The following is a 23,967-nucleotide window of genomic DNA, read 5'->3' as shown; positions in this document are numbered from 1 at the left end:
AGTATATGCAAAGGAGGGACATGTGCTTCAACAAAACTCTGCTTTATCACTCATGTCTCTAGTAAAAAGGAGAGGATGGCTGAAAATGTTCATGATCACATACCTCTAGCATTTGGCCTCTTAATTCCCCATATCTCAGTCAATTGGACTATTACATATGGAGTGTTGTCGAGAGAGAGGCCAATGAACACGCCCATAACAACAAAAGATTCTTTGAATGTTGCCATAGTCAGAGTAATGTCCAAAATGAACCAGGACCACTTGATTCGAGCATGTAGATGATTTAGATATAATATGGAAGCAGTTGTTGAAGGTGAAGGTGGCTTAATTGAATAACACTATAGAAAAGAACGTTTATTTTTATCCCCATAGCATTTTTTGATAAATAATCTTATTATCTGTTATTATATATTTGTCATTTTTATAAACATAAATCTGTCCTCAGATAGCTTACGCACTTCGTATTTAACAGGCTTCTTTCACTTTCTGCCTACCAAATCCACTCACATGCCTAAGATCGGCCCAGGGTTTTCTATAATTTTACATATATATATATATTTGCAGTCATTTCATCATGTTAAACCTTTAATCCCTACACATTTTATCTCTCAACGACGAGGATTTGATATTTATTTTATATAAATTTCAATGCTCATTTATAATGATTTTAATGTTCAAAACCTTTTCACCAGTTAGCCGACAATAACAATTGTTATAGAGTGTAAACGTAGATATCATCATTCACTCATAAACATGGAAGCTAACACAGAAACACATATATTATGCATGCATATGTAATATGCCTTTACCATTTACCTTTTGTAATATGCCTAAGCGAAATCAATCAATCATTCAAACTATCTATCTATGACGATATTTGTTCTGGTACTCTCTAGCAATTTTCACTTATAATCGAGTGTAAGCTTTAGTAGAAAGCACATGCTTAATGCATTGATGTGCACGATCGAACCTGAATTTATGTGATTGTAAATAGGTTTGTTTATGTTAAGTGCTGAGTTTCCTTTGTTTTGTGACATTCCAATTGAAGTCATATTTTGGCTGCGGCCAAAAGTGTTCTATAAATCTTTAAATTGATTCAGCTTTAAAGCTGTGGTCATACTGGGGCACCACCGTTCATTATGTACTTTTTAAAATATATCTTGAACATTATGATTCAATTTAACTTTATCAATACTATTCAATGTTTTCATTTTGATTCATTTCCGGTCAGATCAACGAAAGAAAAAAACCGAAATGAAAATAGACCTATTGTTATATTTACACATAGAAAGAAATGAACTAAATGACATCTCACAAACGTTTCTGGGATTGCTAGAAAGATCAGTTAGATCTGTTCCAAATCATGTTTATCTCTTATTATAAAAGGCAGATTTTATCTGCCTCCCTTTGTCAGTTATAGAAATCTACAATATAGGATTTCTTCAATTACAATTTACCTAGCATTTTTAAGAGTAGAATGCATCGGGTTTTGCCAGGTCCAGTTTTTAAAATTTAAACTCCAATTAAGCAAAATTTACAGAAAACTCACATTCTGGTGTGTATGTCAAATGCTTTTCTTAGTCTGGTTTACAGCACACGCAAACGCACACACACAGTGTGCAACGAATAAAGTGAAACTAGATGTAATATTTGTTTCTGTCTATCACGCTGATAGATACATGAGTAAAATGTATGGCAAGCTAACAGATAAGAGTGAGTGAAAATGTTCTTGGAAGAGAGTAAATAGCGACAGAGTGATTTGAGGAAGACTAAACTGAAAGTATGAAACAGTGTTTATGTATAAACAGACGACACTTATATAAACCCTTTCGTTACCAAACCGCCCGAATTTACCTATTCATATTTAAATGAGAATATCAGAGTAAATCTCTTTAGTACATTCGTGAAAACACGTATTATACTTCGTAAACACTTCAAATACAGTTTTGTACAAAAATCGAAGTGTAATTTTAATTCCGTGAATTATGGGAGATTTTTTTCCGAAATTTGTTCCTATTGTGTTTTCAAAATTTGTAATTCTGACAAAAAATGGATACGAATTTCATTATATCAAACAGCGAGTCAGAATTCGAAGGATTTTCTACTGAAGACCTTCATAAATCTAACTCTATGACTGAAAAAAAAAAGCATCTTTATATAAGAGTGAAGTTGTGTGTCTGTCTCCTACGATTTAGATTCGTAACTACTCCCACATTTTGCGGTGCAGTTTAACCAAAAGCGGGTATCTTATAGTCGTGATTCATATCGAGCCCTTCTGGGTATTAGCGCGCGTCTACGATGAGTCTACGATTTTAAAAAAATTTACCATCATATTTTTCCATTTTAATGCATTTTTTCGCTTTTATATAAGGGAAGTAACTCTCTAAAAATATCTACGTGTCAACGATTTAAAAAAAAAATTACCTTAATTTTCTTTCAATTTTTAATGCATTTTTTTGCTATTTTTTGGCTATAACTCTCTAAAAATGCTTATATAGTTATTTCCCTTACAACCCGAGCGATACTGCTAGTATATATATAAAGCTGAAGTTGTCTGTTTATGGCAGGTTTGGTAGCCTTCAACTAACACTATCTCCTCCGAGACCCTGCGGCGCAAGTTGACCAAAATTGAGAGTATGATAGCAGAAGGTTTGCTCTTCCTTCCGTAGAAAATAAATTCAAATCGAACCATGTTAAGACCAAAATTTATTTACATCAAAAAGGTGCTTTTTTTCTATGAAAATCCTTATTTTTTACGATTTTGTGACTGCTGTGTCGCCATTTTTCGGTGTATTTCAACCAGAAAAATGTTCACTTAAAGAGAATAACAAGCTACATAATTTTTAAAAATTCCAATTCTAATGTGTCGAAACAAACCCGAGCAACGCCGGGCGATACTGCTAGTCTCTAATAAAAGACACATTTCATCATGCAATTTTAGATACATTACGTATTGAATTTTATATAAAAGCAATTCAAGCACCAACTCCTTGCAACTAGACACACATAAAAGTAGGTGTATGTATATATGCATTTATATGTATGTATGTGCATATATATATATATATATATATATATATATATATATATATATTATATATATATATATATATATATATATATATATATATATGCATATATATAAATATATATATTTATATACATATATATAAATATATAGATTATGTCTGAACACAACCACACAAACAAAAAATAAGTGAAAAATGACAGGGATATAGAGGTGTACATGGTCGAACTTTCTTTAATCTTTAGGTATGTTAGAACAGGACTGACCGACGGCTACCCAACAACAACAAAAGAAAACATAACGATCAGATGTTTGTTTTTTTTTAAACTTCATTCAGAAAGAAACATTTTAAACTTGAAAAGACGTCTGCGTCTTTGATATAAAGTTAATTCCATGAAAACAAAGTATATAAAAAAGCTTTCATGTCTGTCTCAATGTTATAAATTAGAGAATATTCCGATGTACATTAGATAATTGTTCGTTACAAGGTATAATGCAAATAATTCTTTATCGTAACTACATATATCAAAAGATATGAATTGTTCACAATTGTTTCATTTCCTGAAAAGATTATAGCATTATTCTACTAGACATCTTTTGCATTCTTTGTATGTTATTTTTTTTAATTTCCTTTAATTGTATTTGGTTACCGACTGTTTTGGTTTTTATCTCAAAATTATTTTTATTAGTATTTGCTATAGAAATAGAAAGAATGAATGAGTTTGATACGAAAGAGTGATGATAGAAAAATCGCAAAGAGAAAACATGTTAGCTATAATAGCATATAACTTACGATATTGAATTTGATATAAAAGCTATTCAACCACCAATTCCTTGCAACAAGACACACATAAAAAGTAGATGTATGTATATATGCATATATATGTATGTGCATATATATATATATATATATATATATATATATATATATATATATATATATATATATATATACATATAAATAAATATATAAATTTATATACATATATAAATATATATACATATATATATATATATATATATATATAGATATAGATATATGTATATATATACATATATATGTATATGTCACATACGTGATATATATAATAATACATAAATGTATAAGTCTGCATGTGTATATATACATACAGACGTGTATGCGCACACAAACATATATAGATATATGTATGCATGTATGTATATCATTTAAAATGCATTTATATAGTTGTGGAAATCATAGCTTTCAAAGGTCCCTGAAAACACACGAATAAAACACAGAAGTAAAAGACGACGAAGAAAGGAGAAGACAAAACACAGATTTCTCTATTCTGAAGAACAATATAAAGATGGTGAGAAAAGGACTCTCTGGAGCGAAAGAAATAAGACATTCTTGAATATAGATTATTATACAACTCTTCAGATTCATGTAGAGCATAATGATTATTGGGATTCTACGAAGAATCATCAGTTGGTTCGCGAAAAATAAAAGCAACTTAAACTTCACCCTCCCCAACCAACCGGTTTCCTCTCCTTTTGTTGTGTCATATTTTGAGGTATTTTGATTTATTTTCTTCCATTGATTTCCTAAACAGTGAATAAGGTTATTGTGTATTTGTTACTCTAGTTAACATTCATATCGTTTATGTTTTTGTAGTTATTCCTTTATTCTATTTCATATTTGTTTTTCTGTGTTTACTGAGCATCGTGAGTCTATGGGAGTTTTGTACAAGTTTATCATTATGTTTGTGCTTTGCTATATTTTATCTTTTGTCTAAATTTCGTCCAAGTATATATTTTTGGTTGAATGCACATCTTATACTTTCGTTACTGACACAAAAAAATTCTCAATGGAACTAGAAATAGCACCGGTAACCAACTAGAAACAGCAGCCAAATGCCCATCAATAAACACTATCCTAGTGTTTTATCAAAAAAAGGATATTGAATATACATATACAGTCATAGATAAATCCATAAGAAAACTGGAATGATGAGATGATCGTTAATGGAATTCATTTGATCATAGCTCTTCTGGAATGTCATTGCGCTGGTATTAATCATCGCCACAAGCAACAACAGCAAACTGGATATTATATGTGACAAATAGATGAGCGTTAAAATCAATTTTAAATAAGAAATGGCATATCTAAATGAATGTATCCTAAGTAAAAATATATATTAAATCAAAGAACCAATCGAAAAATGGCTGTATTACTGAAATTACAACCATGTGACTTCGTGGGATGATGGGGTTTTGACTCTGAATTATTACCATATGAGATGGTTGTGTACTGTATCTACACGCCACATATTCTAGCGATAATTCCTCACTGGCTTCTCATTACGTAATGAGAGATTATACACGTTAAACTTTTAACATTGCGTCGAAAGATTTTAATCATTGGTGTTTCAATGTAACCCGAGGACCATAAATATTTCTGAATTTGTTTCTAAAATCCAGGGACGTACTCAAACAAAAATACATAAGAGACATGTCAGCTATTTCTAGCAGTAGTGCTATCACTGAGAAGTTCCCCCGTTTTAGGAATGAAAACATAGCCCAGAAGCTCAGGCTGTAAAAGAACAGACCTGATATCATGCATTAAGGCAAACCAGATGATCGGCTAGGGTACTTAAATCAGTGCATGCTGCATAAATTCTTCGCAACATAGAAACCGTTCTTAATCTAACAACACAGATTTTCAAAGAAAACTAATGAAAAGAGAGGATGTACGAAATGTTTTTTAACCTTCACACGTGTATTCAAATCTGTCAAAGAAGTTGACAGATTTACTTATTGTAGTTGTTTGAACTCTGGTTTAGCAGTAGAAGAAAGTATTACCAACAATGTGGTATTTTATATTTCATAAGTTACTTCTGCAGGGTGCATTTAGTAAGCACTTATAAATGTAAGTGAAGGTACATGGTTTTGTGGTTTTGGTAGTTAGCTGACGATCTTAAGGTTGTTAGTTTGATTCCTAGTGGTGCGTTGTGTTCTTGAGCAAGTCACTTTAATTCACGTTGCTTCAGTCCACTCAACGGGAAAATATGAGTTGTACCCGTAACTCATAGCACGAGCCGTGTCACATTCTATATCACGCTGAATCTCGCTGGGTATACGTTAAGTGTACGCGTGTCAGTAGGGAGCTATCTCACTTGCATGTTAGTTTCACGAGCTGCGCGTTCAGTTGATCGTATCAACTTGAAACATTGTCATCGTAACCGATAGAATGTTAGTGTTTCCATAAACAATATATATATATATTGTATTATATATAAAAAAAAAATACAAAATGGAACAAGAACGCAAAACATCCAGACATGTGATACAAAAAAGGGACAAGAAAACATCTAGATAGACGATACAAAGAAAACAAGGACGGGTCATTCGGGGTTTTCTTTTCTCAGTCGAGTCCCAGATTATCTTTGCAAATTCTGCTATATATATAAATATATATATGCTAAAAGTCCGACGTGTATTTTGCTATAAATACTTATATACTTCACAGAGGTGTTCTTGACAAAAGCAGGCGAAGACAAGTTCTAAACAAAAAAAAATTCAAAAGGAATCTTCTCACAGAAAAGAAACAAAGTTGTTTCTGTAAAAGTCAAGTATGTTTTATTCTCTCTCTTCTATATTTACTCTTTAAAATAAAAGTGTTTCTCCCACCGTTCACTATTTTCCTCTCTTTCAGGTCTGACGACACTCCATATCTATTTTTGTTCGGTTTCCTTGTATATCTTCACTGTCATGTTTTTGTTCCCAACCTTGACGCTCCATAAATCCTAAATTTTATTTTAGAATTTATGGGAGCAACCGTCTTTGAAAATTCATATTGTCCTTGAATGCTTGAAGTCATGAGTAGATAGTGATGACGGGTCCTTTCTCTATGTTTACTTGTCCGACGTCCTGTACCCATTCATGCATATATATATATATATATATATATATATATATATATATTATATATATATATATATACAGATATATATGTGTGTGTATATTATAGAGCATTTATATATGTTTATGTGTATCTAGCTAGCTACTTAGATAGATAGATAGTAGATAGATAGATAGATAGATAGATAGATAGATAGATAGATAGATAGATAGATAGATAGATAGATAGATAGATAGATAGATAGATAGATAGATATGCGTATATATACACACATGAGCCTGAACGCGTCGCTTTGTCACAGAACATCCGCACATTACATTATTTTTATAAAAGAGAAATACAGCGAAGGGACAAATGAAATGCACTTTGAATAAAGTTTTCTGTTTTTGTCTCTACAGCAACCTGACTACCATTTCTAAACCAATAAAAACCATTTTACAGTCGCAGTTTTCAATTACTTTTTTTGTTTTGTGACGGGTTCTTTCATCTGTTTTTACTTTCATCACCTAACTATAAAACCTTATTTTAAAAAAAAAAAGAATAACACTATCTAATCTGGTCGGCGACGATTCACTTCATTACTACTACTACTACTACACTTCTAAATGTCTACTCAGAGAAAAAAACATGACAGAGAGAAAGAATGAATACACTCCAAACAGAATGAATATTAAGCAACACGACTACTACCACGACGGCAACGACTGCGTAGATTATAATGCGAATGCTGATGATGATGACGATGATTACAACAGTTAATATCTGAAGTAGGATGATATTTTGTGTAAAAACATCCGCTATAAACGGGTATTGGCAAATATTAAGTTGTTTCCCTTCATCCAGTGTTTTCGTTTATAATACAATGGTAGCATAATCATGAGATTAGATGAGCTATGATTACCAATGCATTTTGTAGAACATTGCAATTGCAGCGATATCTCGTAGGAGCATAACCTTAATAACAGTGCACTGTGCAAAGCATGAATCTTATAAAATGTGATTAATGTTAGATGGTTTATTTACCAAAAGTCATCTGACATCATATACACAGATACGGTTGAACTTAATCAGTGATTAGGTGACACAAGGATGACGAAACATTTTGTAGACTCGACTGTTAAGATATATCTAATAGATAGATATCTATCTATTAGATAGATAGATAGATATGTTTCTTTATTAGTCACACAGGGCTGCACACAGATAGAACAAATTACAAGGTAGAGCTTTTCTTTTGAAGGTTTAAAAAAAAAGAAAAGAAAAAAAAAGGAAGGGGGAGTTTCGATCAAAAGGGATCGTAAAAGGAGAGAAAGGGGACAAAAAAAGGGGGGTTAAAAAAAAGGGGGAGAGAAAAAAAAATTGATCAATAGGGATCGTTATCACAGAAATGTCAATATGAAGTGTAAAGGGGAGGACAGGTGAGGTTTACCCGTGAAAGAAAAGCCTACGGAAAAGACCACGGTAACCTCGGTCAATGAGTCACATTTTATATTTCTTTTTTTTTTTTTTGCAAATAAGCAACTCTCTGTTTTCGATTTCTGGGTTCATAGGACTATGCTCAAGGTGGCTTCGTCATTCATACGTGCCATCCTTGCTACATTCACCCATCTTTTTTTAAAACATTCGCTAGACAAACCTTGCCTCTCTACTCTCACTTTCCTTTTCAAGTGGTACTTGAAGAAGTTGATGAGAGATTGACCAGAGAGGAAAGTGTTTGTCTCCAATCCTTTCAGACGCGTCCACCAGATACATTCTTTCGCCATAGCCACAAGGATGATGAAAATAGCTCTTCCTTCCCGTTTGAAGGAAGGAGGCGTGACAATATTGACGATAGACTCAGCTGATAAACCGACTCGTCCCACACGTGACAGCAGTTGTTCGACACAAGCCCACAGGTCGGAAATTGTTGGACACTGAACGAGTGCGTGCAGAACGGTTTCGTCGCTCTGACCGCATCTCGGGCAGGTCGGCCCCGTGTTTCTCGAGCCGTGTCTGTAGAGCTTATCCCGAACGGGTAGCGCTTCTCAGTAGCACTGCCAGGCCAGGGATCTCTGGAAGTTGTCCATGGGCCCTGGCCCGAAAGTCGTCCTGAACAGGCGGGTCAGGTACTCCTCGTCGACGTCCAGGTTCGCCCCGAGCTCGTCGTCGTACCTCCCCTCCACTAAACCCCTATAGAATGCTTTGGTTGTGTTGAAGTCACTTAAGGTCGACCCAGGACGGCAGAGTTGCTTGAGAGCAACGCGACACTCGCGGTGCCATTCGCCCTTCCTCGGCCTCTTTTTGATCCACGACTGCAGTTCGGTCATGGAGACGAGCTGCGGGAAAGCGTGCCTCACAAACGGCGACCACACCTGTTCACCGTCGTCTACATAGAGCCAGAGATGTCGCAGTCTCAGCGCGTGTCTGCGCATCATCAACCACGGCATGCCCAGCCCTCCTTTTAATGGGTGTTGACAGCAAATGGATCGCCTGACCATCGGACGCATCCTTTCCACAAGAAGCGAAAGAGGATGCGTTGTAGTTTGGTGATGGTAGGGTCGGGACAAGGTACGACGGTCAGGCGGTAGTAGATGACGGACGCGATGTACGTGTTCGCCACCTCTGCTCGACCTTTTAGGGACAGTTTCCTCTCGGCCCATTGCCGGGCGAGAGTGACCACCCTACTCGTTATCTCGTTCCAGTTCTTCTCCACTTGGAGGTCCGGACCAAACCAGACCCCGAGCAACTCAACCGGGCCGTCGGTCCAGCGTCCCACGACGGAGGCGCTGGTGGACGGCATGGGCTTGCTTCTCCAGGTGCCTAGTCGCAAGCCCACTGACTTTTCCCGGTTGATTTTCGCTCCTGTCACCGCTTCGTAGTTTTTCAGTGTCTCGCCGACCAGCTCGATGTGATCATGGATAGACACTATGACGGTGACGTCGTCCGCGTATGCAGACACGCTCGTCCCGCATCCCAATTCTCGCGGGATGCCCCTTAGAGTCGCCAGCTTCCGCAGTAGTGGCTCAAGAGTCAATACGTATAGAAGCGCCGAGAGGGGGCATCCCTGACGGACCGAACGTGCAATGTCGAAAGGTCTCGATAGATGTCCATTTACGCGAATTACCGAACGGATGCCTCTGTACAAGGCAGCTATCCAGCCGCGGAAGACGGGACCGAAACCAGCCGCTCTCAGGACTGCCTCCAAGTATCGATGGTCTACCCTATCAAAGGCTTTCGATTGATCCAAGTTGATCAGGGCCCCACCCATGCCAGGTTCGTTAACTACCCTGTCTATGATGTAGCGCATCAGATGGAGGTTGTCATGGATGGTCCGGCCTGGCACGGCGCATGTTTGCGCCTTGTCGACCAGTTTCTCGATGACAAGCGCCAACCTCTTGGCTAGCACCTTGGCCAAAATTTTCAAGTCTGCATTAAGCAGAGTGATGGGCCTAAAGTTATCTATTACATTTCCCTTGTTTAGATCTTTCTTCAGCAGTGTTACGGCTCCTCGGCTCACAAAACCAGGAATGCTCCCGTTTTGCTGCCAGTTGCAGTACACCGCCGCCAAGAGATCTCCAAACAAGTCTGGCATACAATTGTAAAGCTCGTAGGGTAGACCATCCAAACCCGATGATTTGTCCCTCGAGCATTCTGCCATCGCTTCCCGCACTTCCGCCGCCGTGATGGCACCTTCGCAGCACCCTGCCTTTCTTGTCGAGAGTCGTGGTAGGCTATGTAGGTAGGCACTGAAGTCCACCCTATGTTCTTGCCCTCCATTCGTTCCGAACAGTCGGGCAAAATGCTGCTGAAAGGCCTCACACATTTTACTTGGCTCGAGCAATTCGCGCCCCTGTTCATCTACCAGTGACCGAATGGTGGCTTTGTTGCCCTGTTGCGCCTCTGCCACCCGGGCCTCTCTCGCGGCTCCAACACCTTCGTTCCTTAGAGCACGCATCCTAGCTCTGACAGCACATCCTTCGTGTTTGGCATTGAAGTGTTGGTCGAGGGCCAACCTCGCCGCCAAAACGTCGGATGCGATGCCGCTTCTAATTGCCTCTTCTAGCTTCTTAACTAGCTCACCCTCTACTCTATTTCTATCTATGGCTAGTGCTTTGCTAGATAGATAGATAGATAGATAGATAGATAGATAGATAGATAGATAGATAGATAGATAGATAGATAGATAGATAGATAGATAGATAGATAGATAGATAGAAGTACTGTAAAAAAGGTATGACATAGTGGTGAGAATGTTGACCTTGAGGTCATAAGTGTCCGTCTCAATTCAGTTGTTACCTTCAGCTTCATTGCATATTGGTCCAGTTTAATTCCCTGGAAATGTTTATCAGATGAGTACTGGCGTAACTTTCTCTACTTCCAGCTCTCTTCTCTTCGACATTTCGGTGCGTCTGTACTGACAGGGCCAACACAGTGTCTATATCTGACAGTGACAATAAAAGCGTCTCAAACAAATAGCGTATAACTGCGAGACTATTGAGGAAAAATGAAAACTCAATATAACAGCTATCTATGATCTTTAATCAATATAAAAACTCAATAGAGACGCAAGTTTCTTACATAGTCACTGGCCAAATACGAAAACAACTGCTATACCTTAAACTATGCTACTACAATAGCCGCAATACAGACGTTATTTACACTGAGGATTTGTAAAACGAGCAAAACATAAAATTCATAACCACAAATTTAAATTTCCTATTTAGAATTTATTACAATTTATTAAATTGAATTATTTGTTTCTGGATAAATTATAAAATCTTTACAGCCTAAAATGCGTGATCCTGTGTTAACCAGATTATATTCCATTAATAGTGCCATTTATTACTTCATGATGGATCAGAAATGTATTTGCACTATGAACTATCACCGTAGAGGTCTAATGAGAATTAGAAATGAAATTTCAACTAATTCACGTGTCTCTTAAAGGCAAACTGACGTGCTGTAATTGTTCAAAGTTTTCAGTAGTAAGCGAAACATGAAATACTCTGATACAATAACAGGACGAATATTACGAGTATTTCTGAATATTTATATTTCCAAATTTGTAGAGTGAAAGAAGTAATAAATTATGATATACGTGGTTATTCAAAATGTACCTTTCGAAATTTATTTAATTTGAAAATTTTTCTCTAAAGTTAGAGGACATCAGTGTTCAAATTCCACCAAAATGACAATATCTAACCATTTATTATCTGAATTAAAATCAATTCTGTTATTCGCCCCTTTAAATCTGCTTACCATCACATGATCTAACTGCAGTTGATGGAAAACTAGTTATTTGCTACACAGAATTTATTCCTGTTCCTCGATTTAAAAATGGTTTAGAAATTCTATGAGACCTACATTAATTATTTCATGCAGTCCTGCTCATTAGTTATTTAGCTGAGGTAAAATCAATTTTTTAAAAAATTAGGCCTATTTCCAAAGTAATAGCACTTCTCCTGAGGTGAAATTTCGCTCCAACAGATTCGCACATTTAAATAGAAATAGTTATGAAATTTCGAATTATGTATTGTTTAAAAAGTTTTATTATAATTAAAAGCTGAGAAATGCATTTTCCTTAATTTATAAGAGTGATGGCAACATCCATCACACGATGTCTCCCTCTCTGTGGAGTCAACTTCTTTCGATTTCAACTCACCTTCTTTTCACTTCACCTTGCCTATCACACTCCAGCTACATTACGATTATCTGCCAACGTGACTCTTTCTCACCACGTCAACATTTATGTACCTATAGGGTAGTTTAACTACTCATACACAAGGCCACTTGACGGATATCTACAACACCACTTTCTACTGTTCGGTCCCAGAAAAAATTTAACGTCAGCTGCCTGGTCTACGTTTTTCTTCTAACATTATCATTTTTACGAGCAGCGACTGTGTTTTATCTATGACATATTAGAGACCAGTAACAGATGACCTAAACAATCCTATGAGACTTACTACTACAACTACTAATAAAAATAATAACAACAACAACAACAATAACAATAACAACAACAACAACAACAATAATAAATACAACAACAACAACAATAATAATAAGCAAAAATCACATTCGATTGTCAAGAAGCTTGCAAATCGCAACGAAACTTGGTATTAACTTTAAAATAGCTGAAGAACCTGATATACACTGTCACAAAACAACCAAAATGGATCAAGCAAACTGCAAAAAAGAGCGGTCAGGAACAAATTGAGAAGCGCTGGAGACAGAAGCCTCTGCATGGACAGCATATACTACGAAGTCGGAATGCTGATGTACATCAAGCAACAACCTATCAGTTGTTGATAAGTTCAGGACTGAAAGCAGAGAATGAAGGTTTCATATTGGTCGCATAAGACCAAAGCTTGCCCACAAAAAAAACTAGCAGGCTACCTTTCTTGGAAACTGTTTTGACCCTAAATGCAGATTCTGCGGTACGTTTAACGAAACAATACACCATATCGTCTCGGGATTTCCTGTGCTGACACCAAACGAATATGAAAATCGCCACGACAGGGTACAACAGTATTTACATTGGAAAGTATGGAAACACTACAAAATCAGCACTCCTACTTACTGGTACGGACACCATCCTGAGCCAGTCGTTGAAGGTAAAAATGTCACTATCCTCTGGGATTTTCCAGTCAACACTGACAGAACGATCCCGGTTAAGCGACTAAACATAATCATTAAAGGCAGGGAAGAAAATACTTGTACACTAACATAGATGTAAGTGTTCCCACTAGTAAAAATATATCTGATATATCTGTCAAGTAATTTGACAGTCTAAATAAATATAAGGAACTTATATTTAAGATGTGGCATCTTAAAACGAGAACTGTTGCTGTTATTGTAGGCGACTTAGGTATGATAAAAACAGGTATGTCAGAAACATCTAAATCATATCTCAGGAGAGCCCTGAGAAATTCAAAAGATTATGGTGGCAAATACTGCCTACATCCTTAGAAAAACCCTATTCATTTAAATATCTACGTTGTATTACATGAAGATACTCCATTACCTTCCCTCCCCCAAGCTTTCATTCATATTATAACACATCTTACACTTCACTCGCCCTTGGACACTGGGTGTGTCTCGGCAAGTGACTGTAACAAAGATGCAAATAACAATAATTATAATAACAAGAAAGGAACAGAAAAAAGAAAAGGCATGTAAGGAAAAAATGTAAGGTCCGTTTGCAAGAGATATGAACGCCAAGACAGATACAGAGGACCACTGCCTATGGATGAGGAGAAGTAACATGAAGATAGAGACAGAAGCATTCATATGGAACAGGCGTTAAAGACCAATTACATGAAGTGCAGAAATGATAACACCACTGATAGTGACAAATTCAGAATGTGTGTTGAGAAAGATGAAACGCTATGGCATATCATTAGCGAATGTCCGAAATTGGTACAATGCGAACACAAACGGCGCCATGATAATATGGTAAGTATGATCCATTGGGAGTTCTATCGAAATCACGGCCTACCGGAAAGTTGTGGTATGAATAAACCCCAAAAGGAGTCACTGAAAATGAGAACTGCAAAATCCTCTGGGATTTAAAGGTCCAGTGCAATCACCGGACATGGTTGTGGTGAATAAAAAAGAAATAACGTATGACTATCGACATAGCATGTCACGGTGACAACAGGTTCAATGTGAAAGAAGAATAATAAATAAACAACTATTACGATTTAAAGTGGGATATACGGAGGATGTGGTCAATGAAGAGAGTAGACGAGGTACCAATATTAATTGGTGCACTTGGAAGTATCAGCACTCAACAACCAGCTTGACTGAAAAATATCAGTGCAAGTGTGAAGGTAGAACACCTACAAAAATCAGCATTGTTTGGAAGTAAAAGAATTCTTCGAAGGGTTCTTAAAGCATGACCAGTAAACAAGTGTTACCTAGTCTGCTGGCTGTAGACGGCTGGCACTTTCTACCATACACAGCAATATAAGTTGTGAGATTTCATATAATAATAATAATAAAATAATAATAATAATGATAATAATAATAATAATAATAATAATAATAATAATAATAATAATAATAATAATAATAATAATGATAATAATAATAACAACAATAATAATAATAATCTATAAAAGGCAGGATGTGCGCGTGTGCGTGTACGTGAATGTAATATATGTACGTTCACAAATTAGCACGCGAGTCGCTCCAATTTTAGGAGGACATTGGTCACGACCATGGCTGTGCTTTTGTCAACCTATTTTTTCCCGAGACGCGCGAATAGCGGTAAAAATCGATTTTCAACCATAACTTTTACCAATTTTAAACGTCGGTGAAATATGTAAGTTTGCTAACATGTGTTAAGTTCCCTTCTTGCAAAGGTGAAGTGAAGCTGTGTGTTGATTTGTATGCGTTTGGGTGGGTGGGTGAGGTAGAGGGACAGAGAGTGACAGCGTACATTTTAAAAATTTATTTTTCGTTGTATCTTTTTTTTAGGGATTGACTGAAAGAAGAGTAATAGCGTAACGCCCTTTCTCTCTCTCTCTCTCTCTCACTCTCTCTCAAACACACTAAAAAAGACGCGACAAAAAGTAAAATAAAATTTACGCTATCTCACTCTCTCTCTCTCTCCCACACACATACTGCAACACACACTTCACCCTCTCTCTCTTTTCGACAACACACACAAAAAAAGATGCAAGGAGAAACAAATTTTATAAATGTACGCTGTGATTGTGTGTCTGAGAGAAAGAGTAACAGCGTACGTTTTTTAATTTTATTTTTGGTCGCATCCTTTTTTGAGTGAGTGTGTGAGTGATTGACTGAGAGAGAGATGTGTGTGTTATCGGAAAGAGAGAAAGAAAGTGTGTGTGAGACAGAGAGACAGAGAGGGGGAGCGTAAATTTAATTTATTTACTTTTTCTCGCATCACTTTTTAGTGTGTGTTTAACTGAGAGAGAGAAAGAGAGAAAGGCGTAACGCTATCACTCTTCTCTCTCTCTCTCTCTCTCTCTCTCTCTCTCTCTTTCTCTCTCTCTCTGTCAGTCACTCACTCAAAAAAGATGCGAGGAAAAGTAACTTTTAAAATGTACGCTGTCACGCTCTCCCTCACACACACACACACACATCAACACACACCTCTCTCTCTCTCCATGGAAACATCGGTGATTGTTCAACATCCTTAAACAATCCTTATTCAGGGACCTTTTGGGCAAGATGGGCTACTCGTCCAGAAGAAAATTCCAACTGGGCCCCACCTGAAAGGTCATGCGTTGTTTATCTTGATATACGATCACCATGTCGCGCACTTTTGGTTGTGATGCATGTGCCTGGTGTACCATTATCAGACGAGTAGTCATGAAGGGTATACTGGGCTTCGTATATGTGAAATGATAACTTCGTATATTTTACCCCAGAGTCACTTTGATGGCATACACTACTCTCTCACTCAATAATAATAATAATATTAATAATAATAATAATATAATAATAATAATAATAATAATAATAAATAATAATAATAATATAATAATAATAATGATAATAATAATAACAACAATAATAATAATAATCTATAAAAGGCAGGATGTGCGCGTGTGCGTGTACGTGAATGTAATATATGTACGTTCACAAATTAGCACGCGAGTCGCTCCAATTTTAGGAGGACATTGGTCACGACCATGGCTGTGCTTTTGTCAACCTATTTTTTCCCGAGACGCGCGAATAGCGGTAAAAATCGATTTTCAACCATAACTTTTACCAATTTTAAACGTCGGTGAAATATGTAAGTTTGCTAACATGTGTTAAGTTCCCTTCTTGCAAAGGTGAAGTGAAGCTGTGTGTTGATTTGTATGCGTTTGGGTGGGTGGGTGAGGTAGAGGGACAGAGAGTGACAGCGTACATTTTAAAAATTTATTTTTCGTTGTATCTTTTTTTTAGGGATTGACTGAAGAAGAGTAATAGCGTAACGCCCTTTCTCTCTCTCTCTCTCTCTCACTCTCTCCTCAAACACACTAAAAAGACGCGACAAAAAGTAAAATAAAATTTACGCTATCTCACTCTCTCTCTCTCTCCCACACACATACTGCAACACACACTTCACCCTCTCTCTCTTTTCGACAACACACACAAAAAAGATGCAGGAGAAACAAATTTTATAAATGTACGCTGTGATTGTGTGTCTGAGAGAAAGAGTAACAGCGTACGTTTTTTAATTTTTTTTTGGTCGCATCTTTTTTGAGTGAGTGTGTGAGTGATTGACTGAGAGAGAGATGTGTGTGTTATCGGAAAGAGAGAAAGAAAGTGTGTGTGAGACAGAGAGACAGAGAGGGGGAGCGTAAATTTAATTTATTACTTTTTCTCGCATCACTTTTTAGTGTGTGTTTAACTGAGAGAGAGAAAGAGAGAAAGGCGTAACGCTATCACTCTTTCTCTCTCTCTCTCTCTCTCTCTCTCTCTCTCTCTTTCTCTCTCTCTCTGTCAGTCACTCACTCAAAAAAGATGCGAGGAAAAGTAACTTTTAAAATGTACGCTGTCACGCTCTCCCTCACACACACACACACACATCAACACACACCTCTCTCTCTCTCCATGGAAACATCGGTGATTTGTTCAACATCCTTAAACAATCCTTATTCAGGGACCTTTTGGGCAAGATGGGCTACTCGTCCAGAAGAAAATTCCAACTGGGCCCCACCTGAAAGGTCATGCGTTGTTTATCTTGATATACGATCACCATGTCGCGCACTTTTGGTTGTGATGCATGTGCCTGGTGTACCATTATCAGACGAGTAGTCATGAAGGGTATACTGGGCTTCGTATATGTGAAATGATAACTTCGTATATTTTACCCCAGAGTCACTTTGATGGCATACACTACTCTCTCACTCAATAATAATAATAATATTAATAATAATAATAATAATAATAATAATAATAATAATAATAATAATAATAATAATAATAATAATAATAATAACAGAGTACCAGTGAAGTAGTGAGGTTTATGTATTTTTGTTTGCCAGTGAAACTTTTTCTTCCTCTCCCTTTCTGTCTCTCTTTCTCCACCTCCCTCTCTCTTTCTCGCCCTCTCTTTCGTTTCTCCTCTCTGTCTCTTTCTTTTTCTCTCTCTCTTTCTCGTGGATTACGATTATAAACTAAATAAAAAAAAATGTTCAAATCGCGCTCTCACCAAACATTTACCATAATACCGTAATTATTTGACAAGAAAGAACTCTAATTGCTAGAATGACAAGCAAACACTTCATATTTCGTCTGTTTAAAATCTATATATATAAAGCTGAAGTTGTCTGAGTATGGCAGGTTTGGTAGCCTTCAACTAACACTATCTCCTCCGAGACCCTGCGGCGCAAGTTGACCAAAATTGAGACTATGATAGAAGACTTGCTCTTCCTTCCGTAGAAGAAAAACTTCAAATCGGACCATATTAAGACCAAAAATGATTTACATCAAAAAGGTGCTTTTTTTCTATGAAAATCCCTACTTTTTACGATTGTTTGACTGCTGTGTCGCCATTTTTCGGTGTATTTCAACCAGAAAAATGTTCACTTAAAGAGAATAACAAGCTAACATAATGCAAAATTTTTACTTTTCAAAAATTCCAATTTTAAAGGGTCGAAACAAACCCGAGCAACGCCGGGCGATACTGCTAGTGTATTCTAAATATACAAACCGGTCTCTCTTCAGACATTGCGATCGATGGAAGAAACAGATTCTCGAGCTTTATTTATGATCGTTTGATATATGTGGCTGTGTGCGAGTATGTATGTAAATTTGGGGGTGGCTCATGTGTGCATGTGTATGAGACTAGTACGTAATTGAAAGAAAGAATTTACTCACTGGTGTAGTATAACTTCTTGCCAAATCATGTGGTGGCTTCTCTGGTGTGTCTTTGTCTCGGAAATCTTTTGACTCGTGGTTCTTTACGATTTCTCCATCCACATGATCTCGCTTTGTGCTCTTCACGACCTCGTGATATGGCGATGTCGCCACTGCTTGAGAGCGGATTTCATTGCTTCGTGGGGGCATTGAAACAAACTGTTGATAATAATTGACCTTCTCGTTTTTCATATTAAGCAGTGATTCTATGAAATAAGAGTCGCTGAGCAAACCTCTAGAAAATAGAATTGATAACATAACAGCCGATAATCTTGTAATTATTATCACAACAATATTAGCAATTTATCAAATTCGAATCAATTTTCTTTTCTTTTTTTTTTTTTGGTACATATTTTACAAACTCAAATTTCCGATTAATAATGCAACGACATTTATAATAACGAAAATAATTTCTGAGACTGGAGTTAAAATGCTATCGGAATTTAGATTTCCAATCAAAATTAAATTTTAAAATCAATTTTATTATCTTATCTCAACACCAATTGTTGGTGTGTTTATCTAAATTTTATGACTCTCAGATAAGATATGTTCTTTAATTCAAGATTTTTTAATATAAATACTTATGTCACTAAAAAGCAGTAGCTAAAATCTGCTATTAAGAGAAAGATTAGTCAAATTCTGAAATAGTACTGAATAAGCTCGTATTCCTAATCACTCTATAAAGACGCGATTGAATCCGATATAATGTTCAAGCAAAGATGTGAAATGATAACTTACAGTCTGTCATATATATGTCACTGAACTACTGAACTCTTATATTAAGTTTTTCTCCACTCACTTCTCATCCCCCTTCTGTTTTAATCATTTTTAATGCAAATACTGTTATTTATTTATTTATTTATTTATTTATCAATTAGCTCTCCTATTCCCGTTGCACTTAATATACTAATAAAGACAAATAAGATTATGATCACAGGAGAGTTGTATGCGAAATTGCAAATAATGACAAAATGAGAATTAGATATCAAGATATTTAATTTGATTTCAAAAATTGATAACATCTAAATAATTTATACTAAATACACATGTATGCGTTTGAAGAGAATCTTATCAAGGCATAAAGGTAGGAAAGAATGATGTGCGTCAGTACGTTATGCTACTATACGCGTATGGGTGTGAATGTACGAAACTTTATTTAATATATATGTGCGTGCGTGAGTGTAGGAGTGGATAGAAAGCCGACAACTTTGATGAAGGGTCATTCTTTATGCTAGTTGTCCTGTTTCCCATTTGTTTCGTTCACGTATTCAACTCATTTGTCTTCGTATTTCATGTTGTTTACTGTTGGTGACGTCTTGTACCCATATATACACATGTATGTATATATATATATATATATATATATATATATATATATATATATATATATATACGTGTGTGTGTGTGAGTGTGTGTGTGTGTATGTATGTATGTATATGCATATATCATATATATATATATATATGTGTGTATGAATGTATGTATGTATATACAGTCGTCATAAAGTGTGACTAAGAGTGCAAAAGCACCTACATTACTTGAAATAAGATCTGAAAAACTATTAACGCTGTAAAATGAGCGCAGATATATACATATCCTGCCAGGGGAGATAACCATATCATGACCGTGTTGAGGATCAACCAGTAAATATGCTTGTACTCTTCTCACAGCATTAAGTCTGTTTTAACTCTTATTTCAAATAATGTAAGTGTTTCGGCACCCTTAATGACGATTTAATTTTTCTTTTATATTATTAGATTGTGCCTGGCTGTTTATATTAATTTTTAGTGCATATATATATATATATATATATATATATATATATATATATATATATATAATAAAACCTACATGAAAGAGGATGCGTGTCGTTCAATCATAGGAAGGAATTACAACCGTGTTTCGTGGTCTGCTACCACAACAACTTCTTTATAGGATCCAGTTAGCTCAAAACATTATCAGGAGGAAACACGTCCGGTTTCGGTCCCTACTCCTCTACCGTTTTGACGTGCCCCCCCCCCCTTTCGGAGGTGTCTTCAGCTCTGGTGTTGGGTGCATGTCTTCTTTCTTCTGTTCCCTGGCCTCTTCGATGTATCGACAGCGAGTGTCAGCCGGTGACTGACTGTCTTGTCAAATTTTTCCCTTTAAGTACCTGCCGCACAGCCTCCAGCAGGCAGCCCCAGCAAGTTGTCACGTGACACTGTCTCACCTTAACTGACTAGTGAAGGCGCGTAGTTTTAGCTCGCGCTTTTTGTTCGTCGTCGCCTTTGTGTTTGGTGGTCATTCTTGCTACCTCGTCGTCATTTTTTTTATAACTCGCTGCGTCATTTGCTTTCGGCCACTTAACCTTTGTCTTCTTCACGCCTATCAGTCTCTTTGACTGTTCCGATTCAGCTGTGGAATGAACCTCGCTATGGTTATTTTCCGGGGGGTTCTGGCCACACGTCTTATGGTTTATCAACCCGCGTTGTTGAATTGTTTTCTTCTGGCACACCTTCCCTTGGTGGATTCTCAGCCCGATGTAACTAGCAAACACCTTTCCCCATCAGCTGAACTCCTCATCTACCATTCCTATACGGTTTCCTTTCTCATTGTACATTTCCGGTCCAAGTCTATATAGTTTTTCCGTCCCTATTTGATCCTTTATTTTCCCCCCTGGTCCGGGATCATGGGGGCATGATTTCCCTGTGTTTTTTGCTGCAAATTTAGGCCGGGATCGGGCTGCAAGCCCATTTTGATCCTTCGTTACGCTGTCGTATATATATATATGTATATATACATACGTATATGTACATACATCATACGTTATACATACGTATATATATATGTATATATATATATATATAAATAATATATATATATATATATATTATATATATATATATATATATATACGCGAGCACAAGTCGTCATGAAACACGTATGCAACAAGAAAAGCCGAAGAGCGATTAGATGGAACATTAACTATTATTTAGAACAACGAAACACATGATGGAAAACAAAACAAGCAGCATAAAGAACGATCCTTCATCAAATTTTATTTAATTTACTTTGCGGGAGCAACTGTTTTATCGCAAGTGTATATTATTGTTAAATGCTAGAAATACGAGACTAGGAAAACAGCTAACGATGAATGCGGGTCGTTCTCTATGTTGTTTGTTTTCTTCTCAATTTGTATATATAATATATATATATATATTATATATATATATATATATATATAAAATATATATATATATATATATATATATATATTATATATAGGGAGTTAACGCAGTGTTATTCAAATTATTTTACTTCCGATACATGTTTCGAAATATCACTGGTATTATTCCAAAGGGGAATAGAATGCGTAACAAAATGTAATCTTCTCTTCAGGGAAGCGAAGAAAGCAACTCGTCAATAAGACATTGTAACCGAAAATGATGGATATATATACTGATTTACTGAATGCTATTAATATTGTTAACAAGGAAAAAATAGACATATCTATTTATTATATTATATATATATATATATATATATACATTTATATAATACATACATGCTATATAATATTATATGTATAGATGTATGCACATATGCGTATGTATATATATATACGTATGTGTGTGTATATATATATATATATATGTATGTATGTTTTTATGTATGTATGTATGTATGTATAGAGTGTTAGGTGTGATGCACATAATTGAATATTGAAAAAAAACATTACGTAAAAAATACTAAGCCCTGCTGACCTCAAACTGTGACCAATAGTTGCTGGACCTCAAGCACCAACACAACAACTAAATCATTTTTGGATATACTCCTTAAACCTTTGTACCTTTTAATACCCAGCTATGTACAGGATGGCATAAATTTCATTCAACACACCCCCCTCGCTGTCACAGAAGTTACTATACATACAATTTTCCATGTCACCAATATCTATACTAATATACCTCGCTAGAAGCAATCAAACACAGGGTAGAGAATCATAGAGAACGGATAAATGAACGCTTCAAGACTGACTTCATCACCAAGGCCACACGCTTAGTGCTAGAGGAAAATACCTTTAGATTCGACAATAAAACATGTCGATAGTAAATGGCACTGCTATGGGTACGCGGTTTGCGCCTTCATATACAAACGTAGTTATGGGACACTTGGAAGAAAAACTTTATGAGGAAATTGCAAAAGCTTTTGATCAGGAATATAAGAAATATATCATTAAAAAGTGGAAACGCTTCCTTGATGATTGCTTCATCTTCTGGAACAAATCGAATGAAGATCTGAACATATTTTAACAATATACTGAACACACTTCACCCATCCATCAATTTCACGACAAAATCCAGTTGCAATTAACTAATCTTCCTGGATATCCACATAAAAATACAGACCTCCACAGTCACAACAGACATATTTTACCTAAAAACTGACACACATCACTGTTTAAATTTCTACTCTTGCCATCCATCACACATCAAAAGAAACATTCCATAGAGCATGGCAAGACAAATCTGACCCCAAAATACGTGCAATCCAACTCGACGAACTCAAAGTCTTCTCCACAATGCAGAAATACCCCTTAGATTAATTAATGAAGGAATTAAAAGCCGACGACACTGAACATTACCCAACTACGGACACCTAAGGAAAAAGTAAATGAAAATACGATTCCGTTCATTACCACACACAGTCCTGGAATAACCAACATCCTTCGTGTAATGCTAACACAGTTGTGTTATTAAAGTGATGTGCGTTCGAGTCCCCTGCCATTGGGAAACCTACTTTTTTTTCTGTCGAGTGCTTATATGCCACATTATGCGATTATTTTCCTCAGTCATTGCACGGTGATCGCTATAAGATTTAGCTTATATAAATACCATTATTATTATTTACATATATATATATATATATATATATAGATATATATATATATATATATATCTATATATATATATTGCAATTAAGGACAACTACTTAATAAGAAAACTTAACAAGAAAATTGTCAGGTAATAGCGTAAAAACCTCATAAGAGAAAAAATTTCGAATAATTATTTCTTATTGAACATATTAATTTAATATATAGAGGCATAATTATACATACAGCCAGGAGGCATTATATTACATGCCAAACGCTAAGAGGGACAATCAGTCATTTCTACCAAAATATTACTAATCCACCGAATGCAATTTTTCA

At 36.0% G+C, this 23,967-nt stretch overlaps 1 protein-coding gene across 1 annotated transcript in view; it reads right to left on the bottom strand.

Annotated features, from left to right (window-relative positions):
• The window catches only part of LOC115215434 (cilia- and flagella-associated protein 65-like), a 1,408,515-nt gene that overhangs the window by 47,707 nt on the left and 1,336,841 nt on the right, over positions 1 to 23,967 (bottom strand). Inside the window, exon 42 of the mRNA XM_029784597.2 lies at positions 18,738 to 19,011. Within this exon, the coding sequence (XP_029640457.2) occupies positions 18,738 to 19,011 (274 nt within the window). The remainder of the gene's footprint in view (positions 1 to 18,737; positions 19,012 to 23,967) is intronic.

The sequence above is a fragment of the Octopus sinensis genome, linkage group LG9, assembly GCF_006345805.1.
Source record: "Octopus sinensis linkage group LG9, ASM634580v1, whole genome shotgun sequence".
In the NCBI taxonomy this organism is placed as follows: domain Eukaryota; kingdom Metazoa; phylum Mollusca; class Cephalopoda; order Octopoda; family Octopodidae; genus Octopus; species Octopus sinensis.
This window is presented reverse-complemented; position numbering and strand designations above follow the sequence as displayed.